Source organism: Littorina saxatilis, linkage group LG8 (genome assembly GCF_037325665.1).
Source record: "Littorina saxatilis isolate snail1 linkage group LG8, US_GU_Lsax_2.0, whole genome shotgun sequence".
In the NCBI taxonomy this organism is placed as follows: Eukaryota; Metazoa; Mollusca; class Gastropoda; order Littorinimorpha; family Littorinidae; genus Littorina; species Littorina saxatilis.
This window is the reverse complement of record NC_090252.1, coordinates 26958357-26977096: the sequence shown is the minus strand read 5'-3', so window position 1 is coordinate 26977096 and position 18740 is coordinate 26958357. Positions and strand designations below refer to the sequence as shown.

The window sequence follows — 18740 nt, the reverse complement described above, 5'->3', positions numbered from 1 at the left end:
TCATTGAACAAGGGACAAGTTCTTGCCTCTGGTTCATTGCGAACATTTAGCGTTTTCCTCATGGACTATGGTGCTGTGGTTTACTCAAGCCATAATCTTTTAGTGCTTCACTCCGCGGAGGGTGTTTCACTTGTGGTCTTTTGGAACTCCGTGTTCTCTTCAAGTGGGAGACGCAAAGGTTCGTTTTTTATTACTCGCTCGCCTCGGAGGACATATCTGGTTGTCTTCCGAACTTGCACGGCTCTCTTTTGAGTTAGAGCTGTCTTTCTGGTCTAGCTGTTTGTAAGAGATTGTTCTCTCTTTTCGTCAGTCACGATCAAGACAGCGTATCTTAATCTTTTTCACTTAGCCTAGGTCTCAACAGGCTTGACGTGAAAAGGGTTATTTATCTAAGTTGATCTTACCTGGTGGTTTTTTTGCCATCATTAACAATCCATGAGTGCAAACAAAAGGGGGGGGGGGGGCAGTCAGCCCTTCCTCCAGCACCTGCATTAGTGCAAGTTCTAGGTTCTGGGCATCGGCTTTAGCATTCTCCAGTTCAGGAGGATGCTAAGAGGTTCCACGAACTTTGTTGTTGTCGGAAGACTATGTTTCGTTAGTCTGGAGAAACGTCGTCAGGTCTTGACAAGACTTTTCTCTTTCTACGCCCTGCGTGGAAAGGGCCCTGTCGTCAAAACTTTTGTCTTTTGAATATTAATTCCAGCTTGGGATTTCTTTTTCTTTTAAGCTCTTTTTTAAGAGCCATAGATTTTGAGACATGCTATCCTTTCTTTATAGGAAGGCTCTCAGACTCTTTTTTGTCGGTGTTCACTTCCCCTTGAAGGGGCAGCATTTTTCATACTTTCTGGGTCTCACGCAAGATATTGAGTATTTTGACATACTCATCTTGCATGGCTCCTTTTGGTTCTTGCGTTTAGACGGATAGAATCAAATTATTGCTAAGCAGCCCTGGCTAGATGGGCTTTCACACTCATTAACAAGCTTATGAGTGCGGCAGTCAAATGGGGGGGGGGGGGGGGAGCATTCTTTCCTTCCTCTGCGTTGTCTAGAATTCATGGGGCCTGAGCTTGGACCCTTTATTCGGCGGTTCTGCTACCAGACAATTCTGGTATGGCACCTCAGTGGTGTTTGGACGTTATGTTAAAACGTCTTTCTTTAACTACTTTTTGTGGGTTTTTGAGTCACTTGAGAAAAAGTGACTCTATGTAATCGGTCAGTGTTAGTCCGGCCGGCCGTCCGTAGACACCACCTTAACGTTGGACTTTTCTCGGAAACTATCAAAGCGATCGGGCTCATATTTTGTTTAGTCGTGACCTCCAATGACCTCTACACTTTAACGATGGTTTCGTTGACCTTTGACCTTTTTCAAGGTCACAGGTCAGCGTCAAAGGAAAAATTAGACATTTTATATCTTTGACAAAGTTCATCGGATGTGATTGAAACTTTGTAGGATTATTCTTTACATCAAAGTATTTACATCTGTAGCCTTTTACGAACGTTATCAGAAAAACAAGGGAGATAACTAGCCTTTTCTGTTCGGCAACACACAACTTAACGTTGGGCTTTTCTCGGAAACTATAAAAGTGACCGGGCTCAAATTTTATGTGAACGTGACTCCCAGTGACCTCTACACTTTGACGTCTGCTTTGGTGACCTTTGACCTTTTTCAAGGTCACAGGTATGTCTTGAAGGAAAAAAATTGAAATATCATATCTCTGAAACTATTCATCGGATTTGATTCAAACTTTATAGGATTATTCTTTACATCAAATTATTTACATCTGTATTGTGTTGTGAATAGCAATTTCTTCCTGTCCATCTGATGCCTCATATAATATTCAGAACTGCGAAAGTGACTCGATCGAGCGTTTGCTCTTCTTGTTTAGTACCCACTACAATGGTAGTAGTTGCTTTCCAGTCATGGTTGAAGCAGGCCGGTTTCTTATCAGATTTAAGTGAGTTTCCCGCCACCTTATGTAGCAATCTGCTATTTATGTGAGTTGGAGTAAGAATATGTGATTTAATCGAAAATTTCTTAATAAATTTTCATTTAATTAATATACTTACCCAACTCACATAGTAAATACCCTCCCAACCTACCCCGCAATCGTTTTTTATGGTTGAAGGTGGTGTTTCATTGGGAATGAGTATACCGGCGATATGTGCCGCGCATGCGCGGGCGGCCGGTGAGGGGAGGTAACTACCAGGACCTTGTTGTCAAGGTTTTGTTTTGTTTTGGGAGTTACCTCCCCCTGTTTCCAGGGTTAGTACTTCAAGTCTTACGCATCAAACTGAAGTTAATGCTATTTATGTGAGTTGGGTAAGTATATTAATTAAATGAAAATTTATTAAGAAATTTTCGATTATAAAGATACTTTCTCAAATATAGATTAACGCACACAAGAAGGTACTGACAGACACTCACGAGTTCGAATCACGGCTCACTGCATGTCGCCAGTTTCACTTCCTTGTGTCGCTGAATCCTCGTAGAATAATGAATTCCCAAAAACTCTCACTGTAGATGCCAACACACACCTTTCACGTTTCTCCCCGAGAAACCCTTCCGCCATTAGCGAAAGCAACCGTCGTCAGCTACGACCGGTAACGATGAAGACTCCTTCGTCTAGTCATCCTGCGCCGATGTGGTCCCTTGCTCGCCACCATCGTCCCGCGCTCTTCCGTGTAAGGTCCCTCCCTTGTACACGCCATGGAAAACCCTCATGGAAACTCCTAAAGAATTTAACCAAGTCTTAATACAACATTCTCTAAAACCATCTCTTCTTCCAAACGTTCATGTACCAACTCATACATTCTCGTTCATTCTACGTTCACATTCCGTCCACATTCAATATCCAAACTAATACTTAATCTATGAATAACACTACCATACAAAGCATCACCGTCTTAAACATAACATAAATGCATAACATTTATGTTCAAGAAATTCCCCATGAAAAACCGTGATACAATTACATCAAGAATTCTCTCAAAGCTTCACACTAAGATTCAGTGCCCTTTGTATACACTAACCTTTACACTCCAGCTATGTATTCCAACGTCACTAATATACAACATAGTAAATCATTTACCTTAAGAGACCCGTCTCTTGAAAGAGTACTTGTTCCCAGAACAAGACCGACACGCGCCGACAACCTTCCCGGTTGAAAATCTCAAACGCTGTGACGTTATTAACCCCAGACCAGCTACATGTCTCAAAACACAGCTCATCTCAAGCTAAAGCCAGTTTTGCGTGGAACGCACAAAACACGAGAATAACGCTCTCCAGTCTCTACGCCTCGCGCTACAACATTTAGGGAGGTTAAAATCACGACGTTGTTCACATCACAAATTATGCTACTCACATCTTTGTGACAATTCTTCACACATCTATGCCATGTGAATATGAAAATGAGGTATTTTCTATCTCAGCCGTATCTGTGCGACATTCTTAATTGATGTGTGCGTGACAGATTCGTCGTCGGTTTGGCACACAGCCGTGGATGAACCGTCATTACACAGTCAACAACATGGAGCATCGCTTCAATGCGCAGCAGAAGTTGCTGAAAGAGCAGCAGGCTGCCATCAAGGAACAGAAACGTATGATACAGGACTTGGTGTTTACACAACAGACACAGGAACATCAAGAACAGCTCCAGCAAATTTCACCTGACAAACAGCCAGCAGTTACTGGTGGGTTTATTTAGACCCTTTTATGTTGCAGTAAGACAATGAACTGCTGTTGTGAAAATATTTAGCCTTATGATCTGGGTATATTCACATCCTGGCATTGCACAGGTCAGACCAAAGCTGGCAGGAAGCTAAGATTTGAAAATGTGTTTAGAATGCAACCTCAGTGTTTTGAAGCATGCATAGCTAGGATGACTTATTTCAGAGCATAAGGAGTGAGCATGGAGCACAGGCTATAACAAATGTCATAGCATGCCCCAAGAAATGACGGCCCCAGTCAATAGAATGACGGAACTGTCTGCAACCCAGTCCCAGAGATTAGGTGTTTAGAGAGTGTGCTAGGTGAAATCAAAATGTGCGCTGTTGAGGTGATTGCTGTATTGCATCGTTGCAGGAAGTGACGGTCCTTTCCAGCAAGCAGTGCAGCAGACGGAGAGAGGGGAGCAGGGGAAAGCCAGCGGCGACAAGGCCAGACCCAGCAGTGCTGCGCCAGCACAGGCCTCTGCTCAACCTGCCTCACGTCACCCTCTCTCTGATGGAGGAGACACACATAGGTACTTACGCAAAGCTCTCCACAGCATAGGACAACTATAAAACTATTACTGATGGTTGATTGCTGTTGTTGGCATTATATTAGTTTTGACTTTACTGTAGCTTAGTTAGTGGTTGGCTTAAATTCCACTTTTACATGCAGGTGAATACATTCATGCTTACTGCAGTCAAATGTTACAAGGAAAAAAGCTTTTTAGTTCTGCTCCATGTTCAAGTTTCTTTTCTGTTCAGTTTCCAAAAGTATGCACTTTGAGAAATAGTGATTTCCTGTTACAAAAGCAGGCACTGGTATTGTTCTTTTTTCAGATGACACATTAATGCCCTTGTACAGACATGCATTGAGATGTCAACTGAGTTTTCAAAGTGTGCTTACGAAGCATTTGATGTTGGTTTCCTTGTCTACAGGACAGATTCATCCACAGCAAGGTCAGGCCACAGTGAGGTCACCTCGACATCCACTGCCGCATCAGCCGCCACATCCAAGACGCAGAACACCAAGTACTTGCAGGTTCTCAAGAGTGAGTAGTAACTCCAGGGGCATTTTTATATGTTATTCACATCTCTCTTTTGGGCATCTTAATTTCCACGGAGGAATTACATTGTAAGCGGTATGTTTAAAGGAGAAAGAAAATGAATGGACTGGTGAAACGTACAGAGCTGGTGGTTCTTAAATACAGGCAGTTTAATGGCAGATTTTAGAAAAGGTCTGGAAAAAAACAAGTGGAAAAATAAGAATTGTCTTACAAAGAGTGGGTGCATGAGGGAAATTGTTAGTCCTCACGTGACCACTGTTTCAACTCCCATATTTATTGTCTGTCTGGTATATGTCTGGTATAATCAAAGGAGACCTGGTTGTCCCACAGATGTCTGTCTGGTACATTTATATTCAAAGGAGACCTGGTTGTCCTGCAGGTGTCTGTCTGGTACATGTGTAATCAAAGGAGACCTGGTTGTCCCACAGATGTTTGTCTGGTACATGTGTAATCAAAAGAGACCTGGTTGTCCCACAGATGTCTGTCTGGTACATGTGTAATCAAAAGAGACCTGGTTGTCCCACAGATGTTTGTCTGGTACATGTGTAATCAAAAGAGACCTGGTTGTCCCACAGATGTCTGTCTGGTACATGTGTAATCAAAGGAGACCTGGTTGTCCCACAGATGTCTGTCTGGTACATGTGTAATCAAAGGAGACCTGGTTGTCCCACAGATGTTTGTCTGGTACATGTGTAATCAAAGGAGACCTGGTTGTCCCACAGATATGGATGACAGGGCTGCTGAACGAACAAGGCTGAAGGCAGAGAGAGACGAGAAACGCAGACAAGCTGAAGACGAAAGACTGGTAATTCCAGCACTAAATTATCTACATGTGTGTGTGTCTGGGGGAATTGCAGAATAGAAGATGCATTCTGTCGTGATATAACTGACTGTTTTTATTCCTACTTTGGCCTACAGACCTGATTATATCTGAACAAATCTTGTTGGTAAATAAAAGGTTGATTTTCACAAAAAATAAAGAAAAGGATGAAAGTTATGTGTTTATTTCAATTCTTCTGATTCTTTCGGGTGCCAGGAGACTGCATGGTTTCAGCATTACTCTCACTTAATGTTGTCCATGTTTAGAGTGGTTACATCCCTTGGTTTTTCAGATCTTGCAAAGTACAAAAACAACATCATTAACCTTTCTTTTTTGTATAACCTAAGATACAAAAGTATCAGAGATGGATGTAGCGAGCTTTTTTTTTACCCTTTTTTCTTTTTCTGCACTTTCAGGAAAGGCTGAAGGCAGAGGAAGAAGAGCTAAAGAGGAAAGCAGAGGAAGAAAAACAAGCTAGAGTGCAGGCGTACCGAGATAGGAAACGGCTTGAGAAACAGGTAAACCCATCACTTCTTTGTTGGGCATGGTAAGCAGAGGGAGAGATGGGGGTGGAGATGCTTGGAGGATGGGCACTTTAAATTGAAACTTTTCTTCAGCGAGTTGAGTTTTCTTAAATTTGTTAACAGTAATTTTAGTTTTTCAAGTCACAGGATGATATAGGTGTAGTGAATTTCAACACTCAGTTTCAGGAGATTTGCTGGCAGTTTTACAAATGATAAAATGCTGTAACTGTTTCCATTAAGGAAATTAAGGGAACTTTTGGGCAACTAATGGTGTTTGATTTTAGTTTTGCTAGTGCAATGTCTGCATGGGTAGATTCCCCAGTACAGTTCTTCTAAGTACGCTTATTTGCATAGTGCTGTTTCATTCCTGCACATGTTGTAGACATTGAAGTAAGATTTGCTTTGTGCTGTTTCATTCCTGCACATGTTGTAGACATTGAAGTAAGATTTGCTTTGTGCTGTTTCATTCCTGCACATGTTGTAGACATTGAAGTAAGATTTGCTTTGTGCTGTTTTATTCCTGCACATGTTGTAGACATTGAAGTAAGATTTGCTTTGTGCTGTTTTATTCCTGCACATGTTGTAGACATTGAAGTAAGATTTGCTTTGTGCTGTTTCATTCCTGCACATGTTGTAGACATTGAAGTAAGATTTGCTTTGTGCTGTTTTATTCCTGCACATGTTGTAGACATTGAAGTAAGATTTGCTTTGCAGAAAGAAGAAGAGAAGAAGAAAGGGCAGGAGCGAGAGAGGGAGCTAACCATGAAGGCAGACGACCATTACCTCAAGGCGCTCATGAAGTTCCGTGTCTTGTTCCCCATGAAGAAGATGATCCACATGGCTAAGGAAGAGACGCACAGAGCTGAACAACATCACAATCACCACATTCTAAGGTCTTCACTCTATTTCTCTGAACAACATCACAATCACCACATTCTAAGGTCTTTACTATTGTTTCTTGCCTACACTAAATTCTCTTGATTCAGGAAAGAGGATGACAGTCTCTTGTTCGGCCAGTGCTTTATCTTAGGTCTTAGGTTGAAGACTGTGATACTTTGTGTGTGCAGACAAGTGATGAGGGCGTGGAAGAGTCACACTGACGAGCTGACAGCAGAAAAGAAACAGCTAGCCGATGATCTCCATGGTTACATTGTGGTGCGACGCTGCTTCCAGTCATGGAAAAACGTACGTTTATCTTTGTGTGTGTGTGTGTGTGTGTGTGTGTGTGTGTGTGTGTGTCTGTCTGTCTGTCATTATGTTAGTGTGTCAGGCTCTGGTGGTGGTTGTCAGATGGGCCAGGGAGGTGGAAGTGAGGCGTTTGGGACAAACTGTGTATCTAGCTTTGTAGAATTTGACTTGTGTTTTTCTCTGTGATTAGAGAAAGTAGTATCATTTTTTCTGTGCTTTTTGTTTTTATGATTGTTTTTATTTTACTAGTAGGCATGTATCTTAACATGCTGAGTTTGTTGTCTTAGACAGGCGATCTATACCACTTGGTTGCCTATGTTTGAAGGTTACACTGTTGTGAGTGATTACACAGGGTATTGGGTGTTGATGTTTTTCAGTTCAAATACCGCATGGTGTTCCTGGAGAGGCGTGCCGAGCGACACCACAGAGATGTGATTCTGCCCCAGCTGTTCCAGGCCTGGTCCCGGCACACTGCTGAAGAAAAGACACAGGACCAGGAGAGACGGCGTGTTGCTGATCACTTTTATCCAAGGTCAGTCTTCTTTGTCATTAATCTGGAGAAAAAAAAAGCTGATGTAAGAATTATGGCAGGTAGCAATTTGAGACTTCTCAATATCAGTAAAACCTGTCCGGATTTAAAGCAGTCCTGAGCTTTTTAGTTTTTGTTTTTCTTTCCCTCTTGGATGCTGTTCATGTCATGATTTCTACAGTGAAATCATCTTGTGATTTAGGAATCCCTGGTTTCCTGATGGGAACTTTCATCCCTGTTATGGTTAGAGGAAGAAGCATTGTTTGTTTCTAATTGTATGACTGTTGCCAGCGAAGTCCTTGTCTGTTTTGCAGGAGTGTGCAGAGGAAAGTGTTTCACGCGTGGCGCAGACTACCCCAGGAGCTGAAGCGTGAAGCCGAGCGTGAAAAGCTGCGCAGCGAGATGAGGAAGAAAGTGGCCGACCTGCTGCCAGACTTCAAGCCCACTGTCAGTGTGTCACATAGCACTGACTCTGTACCATGAGGGTGTCAGGCGCTGCCATGTTGTTGCCATTTACCCTGTCACACATCTCGGTTTGGTCACAGTTATGTGTCACACCTACATTGTGATGAAATTTCATATGATGCCATCACATAGAGCCTGTTCTAAATGCCGCAGTAGGATCCTTCAGCTGCAGTGGTTTTTGCCAGCTCCACCAATCATTACATGGGTCATGGCCCAGTGATATTGTGCCTTTCACTCATCTGGACAACACAAATTCCTGCTTTTAAGGATAGGGTTTCTTTAATGGGCATTATTGGTTTGTGCGATCAAATCACGGCTGTGTTACCTAGTTTTGGCGACATTGAGAAAGCAAGAAAATGGCGAACTGCACATCACAGTGTTTTACGACCAATAGTGAGATGTGTAGTATGTGGGAGAGAAAAATCAACTTTGCCAGAGAGCATCCCAGCAAACAGCAGATTGTGATGAGGACTACTGGCTATGGACTTCCAGGAATTGTCTACCCGGGCTATGGACTGACAGGGGTTGTCTACCCGGGCCATGGACTGACAAGGGTTGTCTCCCCGGGCCATGGACTGACAGGGGTTGTCTACCCGGGCCATGGACTGACAAGGGTTGTCTATGTCATGAACAGTACATTTACAGCAACGCTGTGCGATTAACCTACACCTTTTTGACATGTCACACATGAATCTCCTGTGACAAGGCCTTATTGCTCATTTGTACAGAACACCTTTTCTTTCCTTAATTCTTTTAACTCATTTTTTATGTAAAAGCTGAATCTTGTATTTATTTCACTTTTTAAGCATGGAACTGTTGCAGTATTCACTGTTCCACTAGTTGTGACTTCACCATAAGATGGCATTTATTGTCGAAATTTAGTAGTTTTGTTAATACCATCCAATACCGTCCGCATGAAAAACCGTTTGCAGCATGGAATGGTGCGCATGTATATAATGAGTGTGAGTGTTGAATCTGGTTCGGCATAGTACATATGCAATGAGGAGGGGTAAACGTTGTGCATAAGGCCGCATTCTTCGCTGTGTAATGTTACACTAAAAATGCTTTGGTAAGTCTAGTTGCATTTCAAATGTCTGCCGAATCTTATCAATTGTGGTTGATCTCAGTGGTTTGATCCGTCCAAAATGGTTTGTTCATCAACATGTTTGATAGTTTCCTTGCTTTAGCTTGTTTCACTTAAATTATGTATGAGTTAGTTAATTAGTGTGTGTGTGGAGAAGAAGGCAAATATGGTTTTGACGTGACATACATATTTAATTAGTAGTTTACAAGTTTTTTTCAAAGCTTTAAAGCCATCATTGCATGCACTTGACTGTAAAAATGTTTATAAAAAAAAGAAGTTAATGCAAGAATTATATTTTCAACTGGATTTAGGTAAAGCAAAAAGAAGACTGTATCAAGTTCAAAGCTGATTGTGTCTCTAAAAGTCACCAAAGATGCAAGGTTGTACAATGTACATACTAATACGTAGAGGTTACATGCCGAGTCTCAGTGAATATCAAAAATAATGGTCATAGTTCGTGGATCATGAAAAATTGCGAGCTTCAGCGAGCTTTTTCATGACCGCGAACTGAGACTTTTTTTTTTTACATTTAGTCAAGTTTTGACAATGTTTTTACATAGACGGGGAATCGAGAAGAGAGTCATGGTGTCTGTGTGTGTGTGTGTGTTTGTGTGTCTGTGTGTGTGTGTAGAGCGGTACAGAGAAAACTACTAGACCGATCTTCATGAAACTTTACAAGAGAGTGTCTGGGTATGATATCCCCAGACGTTTTTTTCATTTTTTGGATAAATGTCTTTGATGACGTCATATCCGGCTAGTTGTAAAATTTTTCGATAAAATTGTTTGAAATTTTGGCCAAGCGATCTTCGATGAAGGCCGGACTTTGGTATTGCATTTCAGCTTGGAGGCTTAGAAATTGATTAATGAGTTTGGTCATTAAAAATCTGAAAATTGTAATTAAAATAATTTTTTTATAAAACGATCCAAAAACAATTTTATCTTATTCTTCATTATTTTCTGATTCAAAAAACATATAAATATGTTATATTCGGATGAAAAACAAGCTCTGAAAATTAAAAGTATGAAACTTATGATTAAAATTACATTTTCTAAATCGATTTAAAAACAATTTCATATTATTTCTTGTCGGTTCCTGATTCCAAAAACATGTAGATATGATATGTTTGGATTAAAAACAAGCTCAGAAAGTTAAAAAGAATAAAGCGTGCTATCCTGCTCAGCGCAACCACTACCGCGCTATTCTGGCTTGTTAATGTCACTGCCTTTGCCACGAGCGGTGGACTGACGATGCTACGAGTATAATTATACTGTTCTTGGTGAAAAATTGCAGTGCGTTCAGTTTCATTCTGTGAGTTCGATAGCTTGACTAAATGTTGTATTTTCGCCTCACGCGACTTGTTTAATATTCACTGAGACAAGGTATGTAACCTCTTTATTCCTCCTTTCTCCAGTTTTTCGAGGAAAAAAAGGTGTTTTTGTGCTACTGTTTGATCGAATCCTATTCACTCAACCAGCCTACCTGCGCAGGTGACTGATAAATGCGCGGTTGTATAGTTCCGTGAAAATCATTCAATTCTGTTAACACTTCATGTCAGTTTCCCTGTTTTGGACTAAAATCAGGTACACAGTCATGTTATTATTCTGCTGTTGAGGTAAAGGCAGATAGTGTGTGTTCAGTTCATTTTTTGGTATCGCTAAGGACATTTTCTTTCGTCGAATTTTATAGCAGACGAACTTTTGCACCCGTGTTCCAATGTTGAATACTATATGAAGTCCGGTTTTCTGGGGGAAAACAGTGTATGAAACCGCTTTATGCTCTTTAAAGAGATAGGATGTGTGCATTTGGTTGTGTGTGATCTGTTTATAAAATGAAATATTGTAGAAAACTGACTGTCGGGTTGCAGTCTTTTGTCGAAGCAACCGAGTGTAGAAAATTGAAAGGGGAACTACTCTTGTCGCTAGAAAAAGTATGAGAGTTACTTGCCTTGGGAATTTGCTTGCACTGAACAGAGATCTGAAGCGAGTATCTGAGTGCACTGATCGTTAGATTTGGAATTCAGAAAACAACCGAACTCATGGATTTTATATGGAGATTCATGTGTTCAAGCCTGTAGTTGCTAGTTTATGCGGTATGTTTGTATTGTTTGCTCCAGAGATATATATATTTCGTACATTAAAGCGTTCTGAACTTTTCAATCGCAAAAGTAGTACGCACAAAATTTAGTTCCTCAACCTGTGAGCTATCGAGGATTCACGCCTGTTGCTAGGTAAGTGATTTTGGTTGTTGGGTAAGTTAACGAAAAATAACTAGCCCTACAAGTTTACAGAGAGAAAGAAGCAGAGGGAGTAGATTTGATAAGATAACAAAATTATGCTAGTCAATGATGTTGGCCCTGAAAATCATGTCTGGGCATGTCTTGAGAAGTTAGGCTTGATTTTGAAAGGTAGTCACAAGAGCTGCTCAGGTTCCTTAATTGTTATCATCAAAAAAGGGATAGAAAAGCACACATGAAGAAAAGATTAATGTACTACCGCTTGAAAGGTGTAAGGCTTTGACAAGTTTTGAGTTGCATGTTACGTCGGCTGCAGGAAACACAGAACATAACTGCACCACAAAGAGTTGTTTTTTGTGAAGATGATCAAATGTTCTTTTAAATGACAGTTTTTGTCATTTGCCTGGTTAATGTATTGTTATTATATGTTAAAACACCCAATTTTTCTGAGCGCTCTCCAGTCCACCCAGCTGGAAATGGGTACCTGACCCTATTCAGGGCAGGGAAGGCAGTATGAGGGAGAGGAGTAGGCACCGACCTTATGAAGCTGGCCGGAGAGTAGTTGAGATCTCTAACATATCGCTCCCCTATGACCAAAAATGGTTATGGGACTACCTTTACCTTTGTTTTGTATATGTTATGCTAAAAATAAAAGAACATTTCATTTCATACTTTATATTATGCTTTGTCATTTCATTGTCCCACATGTCATCTATACTGTGAGTAGCGAAACATTCCAGGCAGACCTTGATTTTCTAAAGCAATGTTTTGCACAAAATGAATGCTTGAGTCATTACGACCCCCCCCCCCCCCACACACACACACACACACACTCACACACACACTCCCCCCCCCCCCCCCCCCCCCTCTCTCTCTCTCAATCTGCTTACTCACGCAATTCCCAATCGTACAAGCAAAATTGGAGAGAAAAAAACACAAAAACTGAAACTATAAAAGAGTGGTGTCTATTCTTGCTTCCATGTAACACTGGCTTTGACACACACTGCAGCTGTAGTTACCCACGATCCCACACCACAATAGACTTTTAAGAAAACAAACGGACAGTTCAGCAATACTCAAAACAATGAAACTGTACAATCAAGCTGTTTTTTATCCGATTTTCATTCTTTAGTCTATTAAAAAGTTTTTAAAGCGTGTTAAAATTATCATAACTCTTTATAGATGACTTCATAAACATAATTATAGCAACACTAAAACACCCAAACCTCCAATGCGCACACAAAACAAAATAATTTTCACAAAACATCACACCCGTTAACATCAAGTAACAAATAACTGCATAGCAGAGAATTTCAAATGTAATTCTAAAACATGAAATTACATCGTGGGTAACTGCTTTGAAGTAACGTAGCCATCATATTTATGAACAAGTAGTCGCATAAGGCGAAAATACAACATGTAGTCAAGCTCAGTCGAACTCACAGAATGAAACTGAACGCATTGCATTTTTTCCGCAAGACCGTACACTCGTAGCATCGTCTGCATGTCCACCGCTCGTGGCAAAGGCAGTGAAATTAACAATCCAGAAAAGCGCGGTAGCGGTTGCGCTGAGGAGGATAGCACGCTTTTCTATATCTCTATTCTTTTTAACTCTCTGAACGTGTTTTTAATCCAAACATATCATATCTATATGTTTTTGGAATCAGGAACAGACAAGGAATAAGATGAAATTGTTTTTATTTCGGAAATTTTATTTTAATCATAATTTTTATATTTCAGAGGTTGTTTTTAATCCGAATATAACATATTTATATGTTTTTGGAATCAGAAAATGATAAAGAGTACGATAAACGTAATTTTGGATCGTTTTATAAAAAAATTATTTTAATTACAATTTTCAGATATTTAATGACCAAAGTCATTGATTAATTTTTAAGCCTCCAAGCTGAAATGCAATACCAAAGTCCGGCCTTCGTCGAAGATTGCTTGGCCAAAATTTCAATCAATTTTATTGAAAAATGAGGGTGTGACAGTGCCGCCTCAACTTTTTTTAAATGCCGGATATGACGTCATCAAAGACATTTATCGAAAAAATGAAAAAAACGTCTGGGGATATCATACCCAGGAACTCTCATGAAAAATTTCATAAAAATCGGTCTAGTAGTTTACTCTGAATCGCTCTACACACACACACAGACACACACACATACACCACGACCCTCGTCTCGATTCCCCCCTCTATGTTAAAACATTTAGTCAAAACTTGACTAAATGTAAAAAGGCCATGAATGATTTCTTGGAAACACGCACTGTATAACTGGATGCCTGCAGCAGCTGGAATTTGATGGTTGATAACGGAGAAGCAAGTACCGTGGATGCACGGATGTACGTCTACATGTTTTAACACTTGCACATGATGTACCTGCTGAATAATAGCAATAGCTTATAAATCAGTCTTCAACGTCCGAGTCTTCAATGACATCGTAGACGTGTTCTTCATCAGCAGAGCAAGCCTCGCCAGGCGTGTCATACCCACACTCTGTCTGCCTTCCCTTTTCATCGCTGACAGTGATGGCAGGAAGGGGCACTGTTGTGGACGGGCTAACATGACCATTAGCAGCGTTGGTCGCACAGTATGAACATTTCAGTTCATCACTTGTAGCAGCTGGTTCAAAGTTTGGTTGGGAACACCACGCGTCGTCATATCCTGCGCTGGCTAGGCTGACATCATCACTGTCTGCATTCCCGTTGTCGTCATCAGCGCCGGCACCGTGACTCATCTCAATGTAGTGCTCAAACTGCTGTGTGAACCTTCGCTCATTTCCCCCCTCTGTTGGCTGCTCACAGGTAACGGGGACTTCGTATGTCTCTGTGTTGGTGTTGATATCTGCGCAGCCCTCTTCATCTGCCGGATAAGAGACATGCAGACAGATAAACCACGAAGCGTAAAGCAAGATAAGAGGGGGACAATGCAATGCAAGAGGATAACACAAACATAGGGCAACAGCTACTTTGATGTCAAAGGGCTATAGTGAACAAGTGGAAAAATACATGAAGAAACATGTTATAATACGTGTATAGATCTACACATATGTAAACATTAGGTTATTATAAAGATCAACAGCTTTTCATACTCGAGGAAAAGTTCTTAAGTGGAATTGGATAATGATGTAAAATGAGCAAGAGATAGTGGAGGGCCCCAAAGGGGGGGTATCATCACGATCACGGGAAGGGAAATTTTAGCTTTCACGATCACAGTTACCTTGATTTTTGTTTTCACGATCACGAACACCTTGACGAATAGAGGATCATAGAGTGATACAGCTGTGAAAAATGTACGTTGAAAATAAAATGCTTTGCAATAATGCCCATCACGATCACGAAAACAAATGACGATCACGATCACGAGACTTGATTTTTTTTTCATCACGGATCACGGGCAAAGTCCCATCACGATCACAGAAATGGAAATTTCGGCAATCACGGTCACAGAAAGGTCAAAAAACGCCAATCACGATCACGATTTTAAACCCTTTGGGGCCCTCATAGTGATTGGAGCCTGTTTACCTTGATTGGTGTACATTGCTGGTTCTCCCAGGACATCCATGTAGCTAGGAAAAAGGAAACACAAAATAGACTTGCATGGGAGGAAGAAAGGGAGAGTAACAAAATAGACTTGCATGGGAGGAAGAAAGGGAGAGTAACAAAATAGACTTGCATGGGAGGAAGAAAGGGAGAGTAACAAAATAGACTTGCATGGGAGGAAGAAAGGGAGAGTAACAAAATAAAGTACATGTATTGAATGGAAAGGAAAAAGCGAATGACAACAAATGTGACAGCGCACAAGAAATACCACAACATTACAGCTTCACCCAGAGACCCTCAATCCGAATGCATAATACTCAAAAGTCATCCGCAATAACCTAATTCTGTTGCTCTTTTTTTATACAGATGTAAGCCCTTTCCTTTTAGAAAAAAAGTCATTTTTAACGAGCTATCTTGACTTTCATCTCAAGTTAGATAACAATTCTCCTCATCATCTTGACAACAAATTTCTTTCTGCACTTGTATTTTAAGTCATACTTACATATTGATGCTGGGCGTACCTGAAAGGCAAAATAACAAGTGTAATAATAAATCAAAACGGGAAGTGACAGCAGGATCATATGGATATAGTTGGATCACTATAATTACGTATTGATCGCATGCAATGCACAACACCATGCAATGTACATGTATACCTGGCCATAACAGAACAGTAACATAACAAACTTTGATGCTGCAAATATAAAATCTTACTCAAGTTAGTATTTTGAAGTATGAAAGCATGTGAGAGGGGCAGAGGTCAACAGTTTGCTATAACTCTTGAACAGCTATCCTGCATGGGGTGCTCAATTAGATTTGGTATAATCACGGTAAAGTAATACAAACTGTGCTACATAAACACAACAAACACAAATAATTACTGCTTGGTCGTCTGCTCAAGTCATCCACTCCCAGCATTCTGCCAGCTCCAAAGCGAGACCCATTCTGCTCCCGGTCAGCGATGACGTCATTGGCCGAGAATCCGACGTCGCCATTGACACCACACGATGCAGCGTCTACGTAACTTCCCTGGCGTGTGGGTTCCAGATAGCTCAGCCGTACATTCTCATTACAGATGCACCTGCCCAAGTAATAATAGAAGAGAGTGTTTCGATCATGAATATGTTCATTCAAGTTTGAAAGCGGCATGCGTTTCTAAGAAAAGCCTGTTATACTGTCTAATCCTGCCATCAGTAGCTGGGTGGAAGTGGGGTGGATGGGACGAATGGAGCTCCAGGGTTCAATGGATCCGATGGTTAATGGACCTAAGGGCCGATAGATCCAACACGACCAATTGAAGGGATCCAGCAACCATTGAATCCATTAAGTGACCTTTGCATCAGTTGGACCACACACACTGCAGCTGTAGTTATACCCACGATGCCGGGCTCCAGTAGTCGATAGATCCAATGGGGGCCAGTGAAGGGATCCGTCAACCATGGGATCAGTCGGGATACGCTGCAGCTGTGGTTACCAATGGATCCGGCCAAGGGTCGATAGATCCAACAGATTCCAGTGAAGATATCCATGAAGCCTTAGATCCACTGACCCTAACTATATCAGTCGGTACACATACTGCTAGTGCATTTTTACCAATGGATCCAATAGTCGGCATGTTTCAATGCACCCATGAGTCATGCAATGAATCGAAGAATGGATGGCGCCGATGATGATGATGAAATATAGGATCACACACGCATCTGTCAACCCTTTGATTAATCAAGCTGACACCCACTGGATTGGGTTTAGAGTTGTAAAGTAAACGGACAAACACATACATATGCTCACACACACACACAAACACACACACACACACACACACACACACACACACACACACACACACACACACACAGCCAGCCGTTTATTAATAACACTCACAGAGGTGGGGACACCTTCAGTGTGCTGTCTGAAACATACAACCAACAATTAACTCCAGCTTGGCAAATTCAAGCTGTGACGAACTGTGTTTTGAGGTTTCAGTCACTAGGTCTTCAGTTGTCACAATAATGCAATTTGACCTGCAAATCAATTTGAATGTTATACAGAGAAATGCGCACAGACATGTGAACATTAAAACTTCAGCAACACTGCCATTGCATCACTTGGTTTTAAACGTTAAAAAAAAAGAGCAAAGCAAAATAAATGACAAAATTAATTATCAATAAATTGCCATAAACGAAAATTTCCATACAGATATATAAGACTGCCGGCTACGTGCAGAAACACCAAATCCCAAGAAAGTTTATTTATTGCAACGTTTAATTGTAGACATAAGGAAATTATCATTATAATTCGTCAAACTTTCTCTTAATCTTGTTTTTTCTTTCCTTATTTTCGCCAAATTGCAATCACAGTTATGTCAAGCGAAAGTAAAACGAGTATATATGGTATAAAATGCAGTCAGTACCCAGTGCTATCCTCCTGGCAGCTGCACGCCGCCTGCAGACAACAAGGGAGGCAACCAGGAATAGCAGACAGGAAGTCACTGCCAGGAACACCCCTACCTCCATCCACGGCACTGACGTCACACCCCATGATGCATAGGTCACTGTGGATTGAAACCGCTCTTCGTCACCTATATCAATCAATCGAAGATGAGATAAGATGACATGCCCCCCCCTCACACACACACACACACACACACACACACACACACACACACACACACACACACACACACCTACAAAAAACAAGTACCCCTCACACACACACACACACACACTCACACACACACATACACACACACACACACATACACACACACACACACACACACACAGGAACACGGACAAAAGAAGAAAAACAAGAGAGGACAGAAAAGAAAGAAGGAAGAAAGAAACATAAAACCTCGAGATCACATGATCATAGTGCCCCCCGCGGGTTAGGGGGAGTCCCATATTGGTTGGGACGAGAAAGAATTTACCCGATGCTCCCCAGCATGTCGTGGGAGGCGACTAACGGATTCTGTTTCTCCTTTTACCCTTGTTAAGTGTTTCTTGTATAGAGTATGGTCGGTTTTTGTGAAGATTTTAGTCAGGCGGTATGTAAGAAATGTTAGGTCCTTTGTACTGGAAACTTGCATTCTCCCAGTAGGGTAATATATTGTACTACGTTGCAGGCCCCTGGAGCAAATTTTTGATTGGTGCTTTTGTGAACAAGAAACAATTGACAAGTGGCTCTATCCCATCTCCCCCCTTCCCTCCGTCGCGATATAACCTTGAATGGTTGAAAACGACGTTAAACACCAAATAAAGAAAGACATGATCATAGTAGTAATCACAGTCTGCATGCACGAATATTCAAGTAATCAACCCTTAGTTAGGTTACATCTGATCTGAAGGCGTGTATATATGGAGCAACATGCCTGTGACTTTCTACAAAAGAAACAAATAAAGTAATTCCACATTCTTTGTAACTGGTTTGTTCCCACATTAGAATGTCTCCAAGATTAAAATTAATCAACCAATTGTTCTATACTAACATCGATGTATTTAAGTCTTTACCCTCAATATCGGTTGTCACGTTGAGGACAGTTGACGGAACATCGAGTCTGCCATACACTGCTTCATTGGTCA

At 41.2% G+C, this 18740-nt stretch overlaps 2 protein-coding genes across 2 annotated transcripts in view; one reads left to right on the top strand and one right to left on the bottom strand.

Moving 5' to 3' along the window:
* LOC138973178 (coiled-coil domain-containing protein 191-like) overlaps positions 1 to 12292 on the top strand; it is a 34280-nt gene extending 21988 nt beyond the window's left edge. The window contains exons 11-19 of the mRNA XM_070345867.1: positions 3471 to 3690; positions 4082 to 4241; positions 4645 to 4757; positions 5495 to 5577; positions 6009 to 6110; positions 6831 to 7009; positions 7184 to 7301; positions 7682 to 7836; positions 8148 to 12292. Of these exons, the coding sequence (XP_070201968.1) occupies positions 3471 to 3690; positions 4082 to 4241; positions 4645 to 4757; positions 5495 to 5577; positions 6009 to 6110; positions 6831 to 7009; positions 7184 to 7301; positions 7682 to 7836; positions 8148 to 8316 (1299 nt within the window). The 3' untranslated portion in view covers positions 8317 to 12292. The remainder of the gene's footprint in view (positions 1 to 3470; positions 3691 to 4081; positions 4242 to 4644; positions 4758 to 5494; positions 5578 to 6008; positions 6111 to 6830; positions 7010 to 7183; positions 7302 to 7681; positions 7837 to 8147) is intronic.
* A 288-nt stretch (positions 12293 to 12580) lies between these two features.
* Positions 12581 to 17727, bottom strand: LOC138973168 (uncharacterized). Its single transcript, XM_070345855.1, has 6 exons — positions 17573 to 17727; positions 17044 to 17071; positions 16044 to 16243; positions 15665 to 15683; positions 15145 to 15188; positions 12581 to 14482 (listed from the first exon to the last, which is right to left on the bottom strand). Exons 1-6 carry the CDS (start codon positions 17673 to 17675, stop codon positions 14028 to 14030), a joined length of 849 nt encoding a protein of 282 aa, XP_070201956.1. The 5' UTR covers positions 17676 to 17727; the 3' UTR covers positions 12581 to 14027.
* Between the last annotated feature and the right edge of the window lie 1013 nt (positions 17728 to 18740).

Bases quoted from the DNA above. Each gene is read 5' to 3' on its own strand.
- LOC138973168 (XM_070345855.1), bottom strand. From the start codon at position 17,675: ATGGAGGTAGGGGTGTTCCTGGCAGTGACTTCCTGTCTGCTATTCCTG. The intron at 16,244-17,043 runs GTGAGTGTTATT...TTACTTGGGCAG, and splicing joins CTGAAGGTGTCCCCACCTCT to GTGCATCTGTAATGAGAATG. The intron at 14,483-15,144 runs GTAAACAGGCTC...CTTATCCGGCAG, and splicing joins AGCAATGTACACCAATCAAG to ATGAAGAGGGCTGCGCAGAT.